The sequence below is a fragment of the Taeniopygia guttata genome, chromosome 1A, assembly GCF_048771995.1.
Source record: "Taeniopygia guttata chromosome 1A, bTaeGut7.mat, whole genome shotgun sequence".
In the NCBI taxonomy this organism is placed as follows: Eukaryota; Metazoa; Chordata; class Aves; order Passeriformes; family Estrildidae; genus Taeniopygia; species Taeniopygia guttata.
In genome coordinates this window covers 29,255,490-29,276,142 of record NC_133025.1, presented here as the reverse complement: position 1 = coordinate 29,276,142, position 20,653 = coordinate 29,255,490, and the positions used below count along the sequence as shown (strand labels likewise).

General features: G+C 36.5%; 1 protein-coding gene across 2 annotated transcripts in view; it reads left to right on the top strand.

Moving 5' to 3' along the window:
* Positions 1 to 20,653, top strand: part of NELL2 (neural EGFL like 2) — a 132,711-nt gene that overhangs the window by 72,503 nt on the left and 39,555 nt on the right. For both annotated transcript variants that reach the window (XM_032744686.3, XM_032744694.3), the window contains exon 13: positions 82 to 207. In XM_032744686.3, coding sequence (XP_032600577.2) covers positions 82 to 207 — 126 coding nt within the window. The remainder of the gene's footprint in view (positions 1 to 81; positions 208 to 20,653) is intronic.

The following is a 20,653-nucleotide window of genomic DNA, read 5'->3' as shown; positions in this document are numbered from 1 at the left end:
TGGAAGTGAACATCAGTGTATTGAGAGATTACAAAAAATATTTCTGAATTTGATTTGTGTTCCTCTTTGCTTTGTTCACAGATATTGATGAGTGTGCTGAAGGACGGCACTACTGTCGTGAGAACACCATGTGTGTAAATACACCAGGATCCTTCATGTGTGTCTGCAAAACTGGATATATACGCATTGATGATTATTCATGTACAGGTAAGAGCCGTGTATTTCTGGAAGGAAATAACAGGATGGTGGTATTTAGGAGTATTGATACGATTCTTCTAATGTTAATCTTTGTTGGAGTCACAGAACATCAAAATGACATGTTGAACAGAATAAACGCCAAAATCTGGTACAGAAAAGCTAATGCGTTTGACAGATTATGTATAAGTCATATTGTTTGCCTGTAATTGTAAAGTAGGCTGGATTGTCTTATGGGTCTGCAGTGTTTTGCGTGCTGATTAAAAAGGTGACGGGAGGAGACTGAAGACAAAAAGCGAACAAAAATAGTGCTGTTTTACTTGGTTTTCATGTTCCACACCAGTACAGTTTTTCTTGGTGTATAGCAAGACTTCTGCGAACTTTGGATGGAGTTAAATTTACTGCATATTAAGAGTGGCTGTGTCCTCATTCTGGGCTCTCCAGGCTCAGTTCTCTCAAGTTCAGAGGGCAGGAGTTCTGCTTGCCTTGAACCACTGGATAGCATGGTCAGTATTACCTCTGTATCTTCCCTTTTTGCTCTACTGCCAGTAGATGTGTTTGGTTCATAGTGACTTCCTGTATTCTACTCTTCTTTTTTTGCAAGGTAATTTAGGGTTATGGAATGGACACTGGACATCTAAAACAACCTTCTGTATCAGACCCAGGCTGACTCTGTGTTCCTGTATTTTTTCCTACAACATAGATAAATCAATGATGTGATGTGTTTACTCAGTGAAAAAAATAGTATCCCTATTTTGCGTGCACAGAGTAACAAATTAGCTTCTATAAAAGGCTACATTTTTCAGGAAAGTTTACTTGAAGTTCATATTATCTAACAGAAATTGGTTGTAAATGTATGAGAGTATTCGGAATGTGAAGACAGCACTGTAAAGTTAATTTCTGATTTTGTTCTGTCCATTGTGTCTTGGATTTTTAGCATCAGAAACAGCTCCTTCATGAACTGGCGTGATTTCCTTGACTGAACATACACAATACTGAACATACACAATACTCAGGAACATGGATTTCAAATCACATCTATGTGATTTTTGTGAATGCTGTCTTTTTGTGAAACCTGTACTTGTCATTCCTCTCATACGTCAGCAAGCACTGTTTTACTGCAGTAAGCTCACTTCTTGAAGGCCCAAGTTATAAAGCCTGCCCACAGCAGGTCCTTGCTGAAGAAGCAGTATGTTTCTTATCATTCTCTTACATTTTCCACACTCTCCACTGAGTAAAGAAATTGTTTCACTACCTCCTGAGGGTGAATATTGGGATTATTTTAGGACTGACTGTATCTAAATCTGTGTTGCTTTTTCTGCTTGGCTTCCCTTAACTTGCTGTTCTGATTGAACTTTGCAAATGGTAAAGCATCACCAACTTTGCAGGGGCATTGGGTGTTTATAAATATAATAAAGGTAGTTCTTGAGTGTCCTCACATTGCATTACTCATACTTGCTGAAACATACTGTTATGAAATAGAGTAGTTAAGAGCTCTAGCCAGTCAAACTTTCATAAAAGGTGTTGGAAATCCATTTTAGATCTCACACTCCAAACTCAATGTGGTTCCACATTTGTAAAACATAGCTTCCTGTGAAATCAGCCTGATAAGTGACAAAATAAATTATTTATTTTCCACCTTTGTCGATCAAGCAGGGAAAAGTCAATGCTAAAAAAAAGGAATTAGATGAAAAAGTTTTGTAGAATTTCAAATCTTAAGACCTGCTAGGCCATCTGAACTGTAAGTCATGCTGTACATCAACAACTCTGAATGTATGAGCAATGCCACTCACTATTATTTGGGACATGGAGTTGTTCTGGTGTTACATTTTAGTGAATATTGGATACAGGCAACGATGAGCATACAGTCCCTGCTGGATGACAGAATTTCAATGAATGGTGGCCTAACATCACAAAATATATATGTCACAAAATAACTGCATTATTTTTTTCTGGTTCCACAACTTTTGTGTGAGCACCTCTGGTGGAGGCACTGGTTCATTAATTAAGTTAATATGTATTCAGGACTATGTCGGTGGGACTGTATAGTATGCTCTTCTGTCCAGATATCTCGGTACTCATGTACAGAGTCCAGTACACTTTGAATTTTGTCAATGTCTGCAATAAATGTAGTTATTCAACACGCTTTTTCCCTCTGCAGTGTTTAAAGTTCTTAGCAAGTTTCTATTTGCCTTAATGACAATTCTGGATTTAACTTGCCAGCTGAAATATCAAGGAAACTGAGGAGGAGGCTGTTTTTTAATCCAGTTCAGGAGTGACAAGAATAGGGCAAACAAGCAACAATTGATCCTTTGTGTTACTAAGTTAAAAGTCTTAAAATATGTTTCAAGTCACAGTTTCTTGTAATGCTGTGTGATTGAATCCAGTTATGGAATTGTAGTTGTGCATAGAATAGCTGAAACTGTAAACTGGAGAGGAAGCTCTGGTAACACATCCTTTGGAATATTGCTAAGCAGGAAAAAAATGTTCTGTAGCTTGGCATTAATATGTCATTGTTTACACAGGATAGCTGAAGCCCAGGGAGATGTTGAAAAATTATATGTGGACCTTGATTAGACAGGTTATGATGTAACTGATGTCCACAACTTGTTGGTAGACTTACATACCTTATTGTTCCATCCTGTGAACGTACATATAATTTAGCAGTGATTGATCAAAATAGAAAAGAGCCATAAAATCAGTGACATTGAAGAGTTTTTCCCCTGTGCAAGACATTTGAAAAGAAATCTGTGCTATCTATCTCTGTCAGAGTTGTGCACACAAAGGACTGATTTAGACAGCCTATAGCTGCTTCCAAAACAGCTTCAGTTTCTTTTGTCCTGGCATGTTTATTGCAAGTTTTACAATAGATCTGAATTACATTTTTATTTTTGCAACAAAGAATGTAATGAAGACATCAATTTCAGGTATTTTTATTTGTATTCATAGCAGAACCAAGATTCTCAGGGTTAGATTGAGTTAGTCACAACCATGTTTACACAGAAATCTGTTGTTCATGACTGATTTTTATGTTCAGAAATCAATCATAGCTATGAGAAGGAGAGACAACTCCTAAGTTGAATCCATATGCCAAATGGGTGCACAAACTGCAAATTAAACTCATAAAAATATGCCCTGGGCTACCATTCTTTGGTATCCTACAATGATACAGTCTCATTCCTCTTCCACTTTGTTTTCCAGAACCTGGAATGTAATGATGTTGTGCCAGGGGAAGGAAGGTAGATAATGGCATGAGTCTCTGCTGGAGTAGTTTTATATGTATACTAGTATGCTGCTGCACCATCACTGTTAGCTGGGATTAGATCAGGATGCTTTAATTATTTTCAGAAATAGTAACATTCACGTCTTTACTTTGCATGGGATTACAGAAATGCATGTACTGTTTTCTTGGCTTTAAAAAATAGTTTTACTTCTGGAAAAAAAGGATGAGCCCAGTGTGACCTCCAGTCTTTCAGGCTGCTTTGTAATTTGCAGCTGGTAACATTGCTCTGAGCAGCATAGTGGATGTCTTTTCCTCCACAATTGATTATGGGAGAGGTTAGGAAATGAGAGATAAGAACTCTCTTTTTCACACTTGGCTGTAACAATGAAGAGTTCATACCAGTCACAGTGAATGGTCAGTCATGTTTAGTCTCAACAACTGCCTTTAGTTTTCTGCACAGGGACCACTCACCTAACTGAGTAACCCAACAATAAGTGAACACAAGAAGCAAGAGACTGTGTATCTGTGAGACTTAGTGTCTCCTCTGTCGACTGTATCAAGGCAGAGGAAAATGCATTCCCTGATCTGGAGAAGCCATGGATTTTCTGTTCCCCAGATGACTTTTAAGACTCTGCTTATATGCCTTTTATTTATTTTTTTTTGCTTTCCATTTGGCATAAAAGGGGTAAGTTGCTCTGAGGGAAGTGCTGGTGAGGCCTCTCCTGAGGTTTGGAGTCACTGAGATGATGTGGGTGAGCTAATGCAGCTGATGTTACCCTCCCAGAGACCTCCTCCTCCCCAGGGGCTGTCTCGTGTTTCACATATGATGGTACTGGAGAGGCAAAGGTGGGTGCTCTCATGGAGTACCCTAGGACAGTATATTCAGTTCTCCCTGTCCATGTGGTCTGGGCAAGATGATAAACGACGGACTGGAAAAAGGGCATATAAGTGTTAGTATAGAAGCCAGAATCTTTGAATTAATGTTTGTACATGCTGTTTTCTGGGGTTTATGAAAGTATGTATTATATATTTCTGGTAGTTTTTTTATATTCGTGTTTTGTGGTTTGTTAGGATTTGGTTTTGGGGTTTTTTTGAGAGGAGTAATCTACAACTTTGTACCTAGACACCAGTGAGACTTCGCAATTGTGCTGTACTTTGGCAGAAAATACATGTGAATTCTTAGCTGATTAATTATTAAAAGCACACTGGGCATGTTGAAAATTGAGGGCTACTTCTTCCAGGCATACTCTGGACTATGTCCATTTGAGCTGTGTGGGACCGCTGCCAAATGTGGAGCTGGATACTCACATGTGTTTTAAGTATCTGGAGACTGTATAATGTTTTTTCATAATCACTTTTGTCAATCCATTTCATATTATTTTGTGTTTCCTTTTAATTTTAACTTTAGCCAAGTCATGCTGATTTTTTGCCAGAAGATTTGGCAAATTAGGTGGAGATTTTAAGTCTGTGAGGCCATTATTGTGCATTATAGCCTGGTACCATCATGTTTGTGCTCTTGGGTTTCTTTTCTGCCTTGTAAAGAAAATGGTGAAGGATTTTTATGTAACATCTCATCACTATATTGGGTACATTTGGGGTTTTTTTCCTTCAGAGTCAAACTAGAAGAGATTAAGTAGTTCTTTAGAATCATGGACTCATATAATGGTTTGGGTTGGAAGTGACTTTGGAGACCATTTAGTTCCACCCGTCTGCCATGGGAAAGGGCAGATTCCACTAGATCAGTTTGCTCAAAGCCCACAGCTTTGGTCTTTGTCCTTTTTGACTTGGTCATATGAAAAACCTACTCAAAGCAATGAGGAATATGTTGAATTCACCAAACAATTCACCAAACAGCACCAACTAGCTGTATCCAGCTGGACCTCCCTCCTCCTCTACCTCTGCTTATGTGTCTTTCTGAGTCTCAGAGATTTTCCTAACAACATTTTTCTGAAAATGGTGTCAATGCAGTCAGCAGCATTTAATTTTTTTTCTGCGATAGCCTCTGACAGTAAACTGAAGTCTAATAATAGTTTTCACATAAATTACCAAGAAAAATGGTTGTAGTAAGTTGAGTGACACCTGAAATGTTAATTCTTTGGAATACTGGCAGCTCTGCGTATTTTGCAAATCAAATTAAATCACAAATCTGTTGCAAATTGGAAGGAATTCCAAGATCAACATTAAAATAATTAAGAGTCTGGGGAGATTGATTTGACATATGGAAAAGAGTTAAGGAGAAAACTACACATTTAGTTGCATAACAATGATGAATGTGCATAAAGTAGGGATTATGATAACAGTAATACTAATTAATAATTACTTGGGAGGTTTCAGTAGTAAGAGGGAAATGTGGAGGAAAGTACTGGCCTGCAGATATGTGGCCAGTACCTTTTGACATTAGTTTTTCAAGTCTGACCCATTTTCTTTACTCCCTAATGATCCAGTGGGATGACTGGAAAAATTTACCTTGACCTAATGCATAGAAAACTGATTGCCACACTTAGCCTGTTCAGCTCTTACATGTCTGATACTCTTTTGTCTGCCTTTCTGCCATTTTTCCCATGCAGCCATTAATGTTTTCCAATTGGTTACATCAGTGGGATTTATTTTACATTTGCTTTGCCCATAGAAAGCAAAACTGCATCTTTCCTAAGCTCTCCTGTTTGGCTCTATTCTTCTAACTATCTGTGACTTATAAACAACCTATGCATCTGCTTGGATTTCAGCTAATGCCACTAATGATGGCCATGCTTAAGAAAGATACGTTTTGGTTTGGTATTTTTCGCCTTTTTTTTCTTATATAGTGTGTAGCCAAAGTTTGAGTCTTGCCTCCTTCTCATTAATGCATTAAACTCCTTAATACTTATTTTACAATAGACTCTTCTGAGGGTGCTTGTGAGAAAATAGAGGCACTGTCTTTGCAGTGCAAATGCAGCCCATCCTTATCCCCTAAGTGCAGATGCCTCCACTTTGGGAACCAGCAGTCTGGTATCTGGAAGGACTTTAAAATTCCAGTTATAAAGACCTATAATTTTGTTGGAATTACAGCTCATACCATTTGTAATTCAGATGCCCAGATTATCAGGACTTCAGATTTTTGCCTAGTTGTTATCCTCTGTTTCTTGCAAGCTACATTTATTTTTGAGGGGAAATACAGTCCCTGTCACATGGGGTTTTTTATTAACATAGTACTCTGACACACTTTGGAAAAATGATTCCTCTTGGCATCTAGAAACTCAGGTTCATAAAAGTGCATCTGCCTCTGGGCTTCTGTTCAGATTTCATTGGCTTATTTTTGACTTATAAATCCATCAATTGTTTGCGACATAAACAGTCTGAGAAGTCTCATATTTTTTTCTATACTGTGCAGTATAAGTGATGTTTAATGGCAGGGATATTTGAGAAAAAGTTTTGTTGAATTTCTTGTGAGAATGCTGAAAGTAAATCCATCTTTATTCCCTAGACCACATACCAGTTCATATGTTCAGGAAAAGTTTATTTCTGGGTTCTGATGTGGGGTGGAAAATGGTTTTGTACCAGTGTACATTGGTAGGATTTCAGCTAGCTGTGAAGTGTGGGTATTTTCCAATATCATGTATTGCTAGCTTTTTTTCCAACTGAACATTTCAGATGCCACAAATGAGTTCTGGGAACTGAAAAGAAATACCTTTATGTATTTAAAATGATAAATAAAATCTAGCTCACATGTGAGGCATGTGTGCTGTATTTTAGCACCAACACTAACGTCTTCTAAGAGTAGTGTAGTTATCTATGTTTCCATGGACAAAAGCTAGGGTAAGACTGGAGTAACCCAGAATTGAATGAAGTCATCTATCTTCAGTTTAAAGCTGCATGCTTATCCTCGGTTAAAGTATAAAATTTGCCTGCTTTTTCAGACACACAAGTGTATCCACAAGTCATCCTGAAGATAATAAGAACTGATAGTGCTTAGTACATTGGTAAATGAGACCACATTTTAATAAGTGACTAAATATGGCATCAACTTTATTCAGCACTGCTGTATGCCCTTTACCCTTCACTGCTGCAAAGAGGAGCTGAGTTCATTGACAGTGCTTAAATAAGAGCAGACTAATTGTTCAGAATGGTGCAAGGGACAGAGGAATAAACACGCGTACTGACAAGGGCTGGCTGTACCATCACTGTACTGACATACCAGAGCTTGAGTAAGGGAATGTTTTAGTCAGCAAACCACCAGAGAACAGAATGATGTGGGCAAATAAATCATCTGAATCCCCATCTCCAATTTTGGTTACACCCCCACCCCAGTTATGCTAGAAGTAATGTGTGCATGCATTATCACACAGAGCAATGCAAACTCCTCTGAGCCAATGGTGTCCAGCTGTACTGCCAGGGTAGCTATTAGTAATAAGCACTGTAGAAGTCAGCTTGTGTGCATGGAGCATTTTCAACTCAAAGCCTATTTGATTCTGGTTTCTATTACTTGGCCCAGTTTCCATTTTGCTTTATAGTATGTCAGCCTACATAAAGCTCTCAATCTTCTTTGAGGATGAATTCTCTCCAATATCCACTTTCTAGCAGTACGATAATTCACAAAGCTAATAAAGGAATGGTCGCTTAGACTGAGCTTGTTGCTATGCGACCACATTACTAAGATAACAACAGAAGTAATTTTTATCTATGTGGTGTATCTTATACAACTGAACTCAATTATGCTTTATTTGGATTGAATCAGGTTATCCTCAGCAACTTCGTTTGGAGTCTGTTTCAACTTGAAATGTGAACTTCTTTTTTTCTTAGAGGATACTTTTTAGGTCCCATCTTCTCCTTGGTTACTGACCCAGTTCATGACAGCTGTTCATCTGGCTATGCAATTATAGCAGGACGGATTTCTCAGCTGATCAAAATCCAACACATTTTTAAAGGATTCTTGGTAGAACATGATTTGAGTTGTTAAACAGAAAATGGATTCCCTTGACAAAGATGCAAATGTTTGATTTTCAGTACTAAATACTTAATTTTTTTACATAAATCACTTTTTTACCAAATGTGTGTGTATATATATATATTTGATGTATGTGTGTGTGAGTGTATGTCCTTATGTATGTATCTATCAATGCATTATATAACATGAATTCCCTATTGACCTAAGGAGCAAAGGCTGGTAAAAGGTGTTATATCAAAAGCAGTTTCTATTTTGCATTTCTACGATTTCTGTATTCTGTTTAAAATTTATCTTTCTGTAGAAGCATACATTAGAATTGATTAGTTTGTTCTACAAGGAATATGTTTTGCATTCTTTGTGCGATGAGGAATTTTTCAATATACTGAAGAAGTTCTAGATATCAACCTGAGAATATACTTAGCTTACAACTAACTCAGAGAAGAGCGAAACCTTTTTTTTAATGTAAAAAATTGAAATTACAATATTTCCAAGCATTGATGTTGCTTGATATTTATATCACAGCATTAGGACAGACATCCAGTGTACCTCCTTTTTCTCGGTGTTCTGAAGCACTCTACAGCTTTTCAATCACTCAGCATAACTCGTCAGCTTCCACAGTGCAGTTATGTGCTGTGTCAGTACAATATGATTGGAAAGTAGAAGTGTAGGAGTATAGCAAAATTAACACAGTATATTATAAAAATAGAAAATCTGGCAAATCATGCAGTACTAAATTAATTATTAATTCCTAAGGTAATTACATTGACTTTTTATGTTAGAATTTTACTGACGTTGATGTAGGAGGTGGCATTTAGTTTGCAATTAAGACACCCTAATGTACATCTCTTTGTCTAAGTTCACATTCTGATCAACAGAGGTCAAGAATTCAGCTGAACCCAGCTCAGTTGTCTATTTCCAGGTTCCAGGCAATCATCATGATAGGATTAGCAGATCCAGCCCAAGACCTTGATTCATTGCAGCGTGGCACCCCTTCACAGCTGGACCTCCCCTGGCCTGACCTCCTGTGGATGATCACAGGCTGTGACAGATAGACTGCAAAGATCAGGAAACACAGTAGGCAGCCTTGAGGACAGTTTGTTTGAAGTCATAAGGATCTTTCTGGCTCAGGAGATGGGAATCTGCTCCTGTCTCACTGAGCAAGCCAGAAGTGAGGGAAGTTGGATGGCTCACATCTATCATGTCTGAGCCAGCTGGTGATTGCCTCATGCCAGGAGAGTGTTGCCTGTTCTCAGAGGGACTCCAGCCAAGGTCAGAGAGAGACTGGAGCTACTGCATGAAGCAAGACAGTTTTTTAAAAAGGAACAGTGGAGTTATTTAAGGTTATGTGATCATGCTGTATTGAAGTCAGTGGTTTTCCACACATTCACAGCAAAATAAGTTGTCTATAGCCATTATACCATTTAGCTGGGGTTTAAGGGTAGTGGATACTGCTGGCAGTATATGGATATCATGTCTGTCTTTTGGAATTCTAGTGTCAAAAAACATTTCTAATCTAAGACAACACAGTTTTTAGAAAAGACAAAGGGTAAGAAAGCTAACTTCCAACACTGGTAAAGGGAGACATAATACGTTTTAATATTGTCCAGGGCTTCAGAAGCTTTTTCTTTTAATATTATAATTCCAAGTTTTTTCTTTGAATGAATATGAAAGGTTCCTGTTTTGATAGATAGGAATATCTGAATTATTTCAGTTCAGACTATCTGTGGGTATGGAAACCTTTAATTCTTTACAGTTTGATTCCTATTGCATACCACATGGCATATCTTATAATCACTGACTCCTGAAACAACTTAGAAGTGTCCTTTGTTTTTAATTAAATGTTTATGAGAGGATAATCTGCTTTATGATAATGGAGGACTATTTCCTTAACTCCTGTTTTATACTGTCAGTCACTGCAATTTAGTATGTCATCTTCTTTGAGAGTTTGTCTCTGCGATACTTCTCTATCAATATTGCTACCTTTTTTCAGTCTTTTGGACTGATGATTATTGACTTACAAAACCTTAGACTTCACCATACCAAACTGCATTCTTGTACTAGAGACTCCTTGATCACAGCAGGAATTGCATCCTTCCTAGTCCTTCTTTGCACACAGAATTATGCTGAAGTCTACCTTGAAATGCACAAAGTAAACATATTGGATTTATCCACTTCACTGACTCACCCAATGTCTGTTTTCCTATGTGTAGCCCCAAAGAGTGGCTTATATTTTTAGTTTTGCATGTAATTCCTGGTTCACACTAAAATGTGCTGATGATTCTGCAGCCGGGCTGTGGTTGGTCATGCATGAATGCATAGTGTGCGAGTCAAACTCCCACTTCCACTGCCCTTCTAATTTTGTCTAAAACTAGTTCCTGTATTTGCTCTGTCAGTGTTTGCCAGCTCATGTAAATGAATAAAGGCAACAGCGTGTTTGGCAATACCTCTCTACAGCACTGAAAAAGACCATCTCAAAAAGAAGGAGCAAATACCACCTACTGAGATAGTATGTTGGCCATCCTTAGGGTTGTGATCTTCTAATGCTCCTAAGACAGGTGAAATCATCATCAGTAACTTGACAAAAATCACATAGATAAAAAGGGAAGTATTGCTATCTGTGTTGTGCTGCTGTACAATATAATCCTAAGGGGTTGGGGGTTGGGGTGAAATATCACTTTTGTTAGTGAAGTTGAATTTGTGAGGTAATGTTTCTCAAAGTACTGTGTCTATAAAAGATACTTTATATTTTTCCCGAGGACATTATCAATACACAAAACTCACAGAACTGTTCTGTCTTGGTTTTATTTTTTTTTTTTTTTTTTAAGAAAACACTAGTGGGTTTGTGGCATCTTCAACACTGAACTAGAAAACTGAAAATCAGAATTATTTCAGGAATGGTAATCAATTTACCTTCTTGAAACCATGCCCTTTACTGTTCATGTAAACAGTTGTGCAAAAATTTACATACACCCCCCCCCCCCATCTCATCAGATAAGAAAAAAAACATTGAATATATCAATGTTTCTATCAAGGACTAAGAGCTCTGTCAACAAGCTTAGCAATAAAATAGGAAGCTGCTTCAATAAATGGTTCACAGGAATTTTTATGGGAGTATCTTTTCATTCTGAAAAGCTTCCAAATCATCTCAAAAAGACAGTATCTGCTTCTTTCTGTTGTTATATGCTGCAGTCTTTGCACATCCTCTAAAATATATTCTTTGGAGAAATGGTGCAAGGAATTGTGTGTATTTAATATTTTTAAAGTAAAAGGTATTCCAGAGAAAACACATGCAGTGAGCTAGCTTGATTAGCCTGTAACTCCCACTACTCAAAATCAAAAGTCATTGTTGTCCTCTGTAGCTGCTCTTTAAAATTGTCACAAAAAGCAATTAGAATTAAGGATATAAATGTTTTATCCTTTTGTTTTTTTCAATTCATGTTTTGCTTTAGAAATGAGCATTTTCAAAAAATATCAATGTCCTTATTTATTTAAATTTAATTCCTTCATTATATTCACCTGTTTGTGTCCCCTTTGCAATTTACTTTGAATGGGGCACAGAATTTAATCATGCATGGTTATTTTCTAGTGCAAAATAATATTAGAGTGGTAGACTGCTTAATCATGCAATAAAAGATGAATTTATACTATCCCAAATATCTGTCATGGCGGATATTTAAACTAATTTGTAAATAGTTTGTAAGTTAATGTCCAAGTCACACGGAAATGGAGATTTGGACTGGACTGACAAAGATAAGCAGCTCTGAGTCACACAGACCAATCACCAGGAAAAATATATTGTCAGCAAGAGTAATTACAGTAGGTAATTGTGTCATTTACCCTGTTACAGACGAGTAAATGTGATGAGTTCGAAACACACCAGCTGTCACACAGTGTTAACTTTGATGCTTAGGATTTGGAAACCTTTAGTAGACTCTTTAAATGACAGTGCATTTAAAGAAACAAAATTAAAAGTTTCATGCTGCCTAAAGCAGGGATACATTAATGGCCAATGTTACTCAAGATAAGATTGATTTCTAGAAAGGTGAGCATTCATCAAGAGTATCTGTTCTAATTTGTTCAACTGTTTTTAAAATTTTGGAGTGTGCAAATATTTGGAAAGAAAAGTTTGTTACCTTGTTCCTAACCCTTCAGAAGGTGAAATTGGGTGAACTTAAATTCTGTCTGCATAATTTTGATGTTTGAGAAGCAAATAAAGTTGTTGTTGGAAGTCTGAACAGGTATTACAGTCTGCTTTGAATACCCTGGGTTTACCTTAATACACCTTCCATAGGATGGGCTTCATCTTAGATTGAAGTACTCCAGAGTTGTTCACAACATCTCTGCTTAAATCCTAACTTTTCCAAGGAACAGACTTGTGAAGGAAGTAGGGTTACAGAAGTGAAGTCATTCTGGGATGATAGTAATAGCAGCAAAATGGAATATCTGCTCAAAGTTTACTTTCTTCTTAACTTGATTGATTCTAAATTCATATTTTGACTTTTTGAAACCTGAACAATACTGTAGACTTCATATCTATGGTTTTGCTTGTTGGAACAATTCATGGTGTCCTTAAACAAGGCAGCAAATTTGATGGCAGAATTTTTCAGATATGCACCATTTGCTAAGATGTGCTTATGCATATACTTATTTATCAATATAAAATACACATAAGTATCTTATAGGTGTTCCAGCCTTAATGATTTTATGATGTGTGTAAGTACAGAAGTAATTATTTGTAAGCTTGATAGACACTAGAAATTGAACTGTGGGAACAAAAGCGTGTGTGGTCTGGAAAATCTACCCATTGGAACAAGTTAGCTAGTGTCAAGTTTCATACAGCCGTGGGGGAAGGAACGTGGGAGCACATTTCATTGCATCTCCTTTACTGTGCTGTGCAGCTTTTGGTTAGAATCAGTTCAGGCAGCTCAGCGCAGGTTATCTTCTGGCATCACTTGTGTCCAGGGAAGGCAGCTGATATGCGCTGTTCATGAAGGATATGTTTGCTGTGCTGTTTTGGTGTGCCTCTGTAAACTATCAGGGGGAATGTATGCTAGGGAAAATTGGGTGTGTCACTGGAGATGGCATCAAGGATGACCAAAGTGAAAAGGAGCAATATTGTTCTACCTTACATCACTGAAGTATAACTTCATCCCTGTTTTTGAGTAGAGAACTCTCTTCAAAATCAGGTGAGCAACACTTAAAGAAGGCCTCCTCTCCCTAGAGAGCTCAAGCATCTTGTTTTATCAAAAATAGTGCTGTCCTTGATCTACAGTGAGTAGTCTGAGTGTCTGAGTCTCAGCACTGTCAGGTAAATGAGAGGAACTACTTCATGCGTTAAGAATCTCTCTGCTGCATGAGAAGAAAGAAAAAAAGCTCATTGTTTCCCAACATTTATGATTAGGTGAGTTGCTCCAGATTCCTACAGACAAGAGCAGGATCAAAGCAACAGCAGCATTTAATCCACCACTGTGGTGCCTCTTTGCCAGACAAGTGCTGACTTAGGTAATGGTGCTGTGATGTTATAAGTGATTTTTCAGTAGCCTCTGAAATGTGTTGACAAACCCTGGCCACAATGCTATTCAAAAATAATAGAAGCAGCACCAGCTGTTTCTAGAGAGTTTTCAGAACATTACTGTTCTCTGGCAGTTTTGATTGTTGAGACTGCTTTCTTCTATCACTTCATGCATATCCACCTTCTGTTAACTTTGTGCTGCGAAAGTGTTCAGAGGTGTTTTTATGGAGCCTTCTGGTCGTGTGGGTAATCTCTAAATTGTTACTAATGAAATATGAAAACAGGCAGCAAGTTACCAGCCTCAACAGCAGTCAGGTTACTTTACAGCTTTTATTTGTGTAACAGAAATATGTGTGGGAGGGAGGCCAAATATCCAACGGGTATTTATTGCTAGTGGCAGACTTGTAATAACATGGAGGCTTTTAGTAAGGAAGCAGTAAATAAAAGGGTTGGAATTAGAAGAATTAAAATAAATATTTTTCAGTTGGCTGAGGAAATTGTATTTGCAGCTCTAGTCTGGCTGTTCTACTAGCAGTAAAGTAGGGAGCACCACTAGAGATGCAGAATTTGCTATCATCACTTTTGATGACGTAGTTGAAGACTTTGAAAGCATCAGTTTATCGTAAGTGTCTGGGAAGTTTTGTATACAATAAAAGTTGGAATTAAGTAAGATTTACCTAGAAATAAATAGTGCATCTGGCTAGATTAACAAAAAAAAAAAAAAAAAAAAAAAAAGATGAATTTGTGGAGAAAATCTAGAAAGTGTACTCAATGAAATACCTTTTAAAAGATAGAAACCTCATTTTAAAATGTCACTGGTAAAATATACTAAGAGATCAGTTTGAATTAAGCCAGAGAAGAAGTGGGTGTCAAGGTCTAGACTGAAATCTCTTAAGGGGTGGGATTTTCAAAATAATTTTGCATTTATGCTACAATCCTGCCATTGTAATCAGTGGGAGTTACAGATGTTCCTTTAGGGGAAACAGTTGAGTCTCTGCTAAATGCTTTAGAAAATTCTGCCTTAAACTTTTCTGTTCAAGAAGGAATATAGAAAATGGCAGAATTGAAAGAAAGTGGAGATAAATTAAAGCTTTTCTAACTTTAGCTGTCAGGCAAAATATTTTTTAATATATTTACCCTGCCTAACTGATTGAAAAGTATAAAAATTACAGGATGTTACATGGAGTAACATTGATTAATATTGCAATAGAAGCTTCCATGAGATGAGTGTATTTTGTAAAAATATGTATTATTCCATAAAATTGGAAATTATAAAACACATTTTAAGGAAGATGAATCTTAGGTGGGTTTAACAAAGTCAAAGTGATTTGATGAAGAGCTGCAGAGGAAGATGGAGGGAATAAGGGTAGGCCATGAAATATGTATTTTATCCATCAACTTGTCTTTTTTGTCTCAAACCATGAGTTTTATGGCTTTTGCCTTTCTGATTCTCTCCTGATCCTGCTGTGGGAGGGAGCAAGCAACTGCTCTACAGAAATTGTCATTTATGACTGCACTGAAGAAAGAAGTAGAAAATGAGGACCAAGAACACAGCATGGATATATGGGAATAGATGAAGATAAAAATCAGTCAAGTTACAGGATTAGGAGGGAACAAACTCTTGTAGACCTGACTTTTGGTGGCCCCAGGTTTGAACTGAAGCTGCTGTGGTCATTCGTGATTAATGTCTCAAGCATTAACTAAGGGCGAACTATGTGATGATGACTCTATGAGTAATTAAAACACAGCTTCTATTTTGCATTTAAATTAAGAAATATCTATAGAAAAATGAATTGGGGAATATAAATCAAAATTTTAAACAGAAATATATGAAAAATATAAAATCATAGACTCTTTTAGGTTGGAAAAGTCCTTTAAGATCATCAAGTCCAGCCCATCACTGCCAAGTCTACCGCTGAACTATGTCCCTAAGTGCCACATATACATATCTTTTAAATGCCTCCAAGGATGGTTGCTCAAACACTTCATAGGGCAGCCTGTTCCAGTGCTTGACAGCCCTTACAATGAAGAATATTTTTCTAGTATCCAGCCTAAACCTCCAAGCACAATTTGAGGCCAGTTTCTCTTGTCCTGTTACCTGCTGCTTTGGAGATGAGACTGAGCCCTCACATGTGTACAACTTCCTGTCATGTGGTTGTGGAGAAGGTCCTCCTTGGCCTCCTTTTTTTAGGCTAAACAATCACAGTTCCCTGAGACATTCCTCATAAGACCTGTTCTCTGGTCCCTTTGCCAGTTTCAATGCCCTTCTTTGGACACTTTCCAGCATATAGTTAAATAAATTCATGGCATTTGCTCTTTAAAAGAGTGTGCATATACTGCGATTTAAATTAACTCTGCCAATTAGACTTTAATTGAGTTAATATGAAGTCTTAAAGAGATTAACCATCTGTCATTTCTCAAATGATCTTAATAGAATAAGTCTTCCATATTACACATATAATTGCTACTAATTTTTGTCTTGTACATGAACTATAGGTAGGGGGAAAACCCCTTGTAATTAAGATAAACTGTAAGTGGGCTGGCTATTGATAATTCAAGTAAATCTTATCTGTTGTCATTGTCACATCAGATGGCCAGCTGGTCACCATGGTTCTGTAGTTCTATACCAAATCAATGAGCAGGAGACAGAAGGCCAAAGTAATTTCAATTTTTGAATGCAGAGACATCAAAAGGGGAAAATACCTAATGTATTATCTTTATTTAAATTGTTTTAATTTAATCTGGGTTCACAAGTTCTTCGCCCAGCAATGAATATCTGTTGCATCATGTTACAAGATAACAATTGCAGGGATGTATTCTATTTATAGTTTTGGGAACTTTTTCTTCACCTTAAACATGGTCTCAGCTCTTCTTTTCCAGTATTGTTAGTGGATGGTTAAGGAAAACTGCCAGCATAATATTTTTCATCCCTAAGTAAGGGATGCAACTCAGTATTTGTTCCTATTTACAATTGGATTAGATTATGATTTTTTTTTCCTTACATCTATGCAGAATTTGGATATACAAGGCAAATATTGGGAAGACATGCAGTATGCCTGTAGGAAATTCTATATAGACATTTATTTTTAATCATAAAATACAGGAAGGATAGATGCTGATGTTGCATAGTGTGAATGAGGAGGCAGGTGCCACACACTGTGGACAGCATATTAAATTTTACTAAGTTCAGCAAAAATCTCTGCACAGATAACAAATTTGGTAAGACAGGTCCCCAGCTGTCACTGCACTGAGATGCATCACAGCATCTAGTGGGTCCAGATCGGTTTATGCCGCCAGTCTCACTCTGTAGGGTGCAATACTTCACCCTAGATACCCTTCTGAAGTAAAGCTTTTCTCAGACAAGCTACATGGAGTATTTTGAAATAGTATTTCAAAATAAATCTGAACGAAAAAGAATTCTTTACCTTTACTGTATGTGCCTGTATATATGTATATCTATATACATAGATATACATATATGTGTCTGTATATACATATACATATATATGTATATGTATGCCTGTATATATGTATGTGTGTATATATTTTTGTGTGTATATAATGTATTTGCACACACAAATATGCAGAAGTAAATCAATTGCATCAACACATTTTTTACCTTTTTAAGTTGTCTGTGTCATAAAAACTATTTAATGAGACATTTGTATGCACTTACTGTTGTTTGTAGCAAATTGTTGTAGCAAATTACTGTAGCAAATTTTGGAGTTAAAATTTTGTCTCTATTTAGAAAGATCTCATTCCAGAGGTAGTTTAGTCAATATAAATAGAGTATTTAAAAATTTGTTTGATTCACAGAACAGAGATATTATGAATTTTAGCACTGTTGAGCATGAGTCCTGGACAGTGCAAAATGGATTTCAGACATATTAGATAATAAAGCTTTAGAATTCACTTACACCAGTGCACTTGGTCTCAATATGTTTATGCAAGTTCAGGTTGGGAAATGGTCAAAATTTCTCTAAAAAAAAAAAATATTTCTTTGCCTCTGTTATACTATTGTCCTGAGCCTGTTCCTATCTCCATTATAGTGTGCAGTTAAATAAGTATAGAATGTTCATTAAATGTGTCACATGATTTCTAAAGTTTTTTGAAATAAATGGCCTTGAGAAAAAAAAAAATTAACATGTCTAAATTAGGCAAATAATTTTTCTAGACTGGATTTTGAACTTAAAAACCATATTGCAGGTTATCTTTTAATGATTCTTTAATAAATTGCTTTTTTGTGTCTTTTTCTGATTTGGTATTTACGATTGCTCAACTCAGGTTGTGCAATTATCTCCTGTTTCTTTTAAGGTGGCTTTCCAAGTGTTTGAATAAAAAAAGAAACCAACATGATAAGCATGAATTAATGAATTATGAACAGACCACCACCCTTTTTATTAATAATAAGTATTTCTGTTTTAATAAAGCTGAACAATCTGTCTTGTTATCAGTAGTGATAAGCCTGTTTCTGGTGATCTCTTTAAATTTGTGTGGATAGCATGTCAAGCTCTGAAAGAATAGATGTAATGACATGGTTTATGTACAGGATTTTTTCAGATGTAAGCAGTCCATGAAAGAGCCACTCAGTGTAAGCTGTCTGCTCTGTTCGATGTCACTGGAGAAAGCAATATGAAGAAACACCGTGTTCAAATTGTTTTTTAATTGTGTTATGGAAGCTAAGATCAGATGATACAGAGAAACAAATTTAGATAGATTGTAAAGCCCACTGATCCTTTTTTTTTTTTTTTTTCTGATTTTTTTTGTATTCCGGTCATATAAAAATCTCCTTTAATTGAATCACAGATTTTCTCCTAAACATTTCTCTGAAACATTTTCCTCCTAAAAATGACATGTAAACTTCAATCCAGGAATCATTTATCAGACCATGAATTTTTCACGAGTCAGTAATATGTGATTTCAATAAAAATAGACCTAAAGTTTGAGCAGATAACCACAGAAGAAGTAGTAATGGCCGTTTCAATACAGTTTGTACAGAAGCATACTCCATGAACTTTGTTACAAGAGGATAAGAAACCCCAAAGCTTATGTAGAGTTGGATACCAGGCATATTGTCTTTGCATCCAAGTCCTGCTATTTAGGTGATGGAAAGTTAATTTTATTTGTACTGTATGCTTTGAGGAAAAAAAAAAAATCTATCTTCAAAGACTCAGTAGTTTTTCTTACTCCCAAAAAAGCAAGTGTTAGGAAGGCACACTCAAATGTGGCAGTCCTCTCTTTATATGAAGGACATCCATCTGTGCAAATGACCTTCAAGGCTCTGCTCCTGCAAACCTTAGTGGGCTTTCAAAGCTGCTCCAGCCACGCACATAGAGCCCTTCCTCCTGCTGTGGCAGCCTGCAATCACCTGCTACCCTCTAATATACTCTTTTCCCTCCTTAGAGTTGCTGTACATGCCAGGGGTGCTTCTGCATTCCTAAGGCATAAGATGGATGACTATGCTTCCTCTTTGAGCATGATGCTTAATTTGTCAGATGTAATTATTTAAGCTGAATTTACCAGTGTAATGTATTCTTTCTCCTTAGATACCAAGATAATGGCTTTGCAGGGTATTTTGGCCTGCTGAATAAGTTTCACACATTCCCATAGTTATTTTCTTCTTGTGTGTTATTTAAAATTACAAAATAATTAATACTTAATATTTAAATAAAAACCATATTTAAATAATATAATAATATTAATATAAAGTAAGAAAGCCAGGATACTGTTACAAAATAGATTATACATTTGAACCTAATTTGCATGACCATTACTTTATTTCTCTGTTATGGAGTGATTTCACATATATACTGTTTCAGCCAGCATAAGAGATTTCACTATGTTAGGAGGTCAGAGTCAAATATTGTTAAGTGGATTTTAGACAGGCTGGATCATTTGGTGAACAATAACAATTTTAGTTATTCATGCTGAGAGCAAAATAATTAAATCTCATGCTGGAGGGCAGAGGCCTGCAGCCTGTGCTCTGCAGCATCCAGTGAGGGTTGAAGAGAGCATGATTGGTGATACAAGAGACACAAGTCCTTGTTTAGAAGAAGCATATTAGGTTAATATTATTAAAACCCAAACAAATAAACACTCAACAAGAGCAAACCCACAAAAATAAAACTAAACATGTGCAGCATTTAAAATTTATTAGTTATATTGAGGTGAATGTTTCCGCCTTTTAAACAACAGGTCCTTGCCATTACTAGAGGAAAATTTTCCTCTACTGATGGATTGGATATATGCCATTCTGCCAGTTTTATACTCCTACAGTTTATGGCCACTATTGAAATAGCACGTTGAAAATTTCCATAGTGATTTGCAAATGTTAAGAAATTAATTTTCCTGACAACTCAGTAGGGTATGTGCAGCCATTATTTATAAAGAGGAAGATTCAGAGCAGCATTCCCCCTCAAAATGGGGGAAGAAAGAGCATCTGATTCCAGATTTAAGACTTGTGTTAAAAGGTCAGAACTGGTCTAAGCTGCACTAACAAAATTCACTAAAACCTAGGCAGAATGATAGCTATGAAAACTTCACATGCAGGTTAGTCCACGTGTGCTGATTAAAATTAGATATCTTTATGTTCCCCAAACAGCTGTTTTTCCTGAAATTAAAATTTCAGGCTCTGAAATTATATGTGGATAGATGAATACTGTTGATTTAACAAAAATGCAAGGAGGATTTCCAGAAGATGGAAGCATTTTATTTTGACGCCTACAGACTAAGATGCTTCATTTTGAAAATAATAGAGCTTTTCATGTATCATTTTGAAATGACACTTTAGGGCATCTTA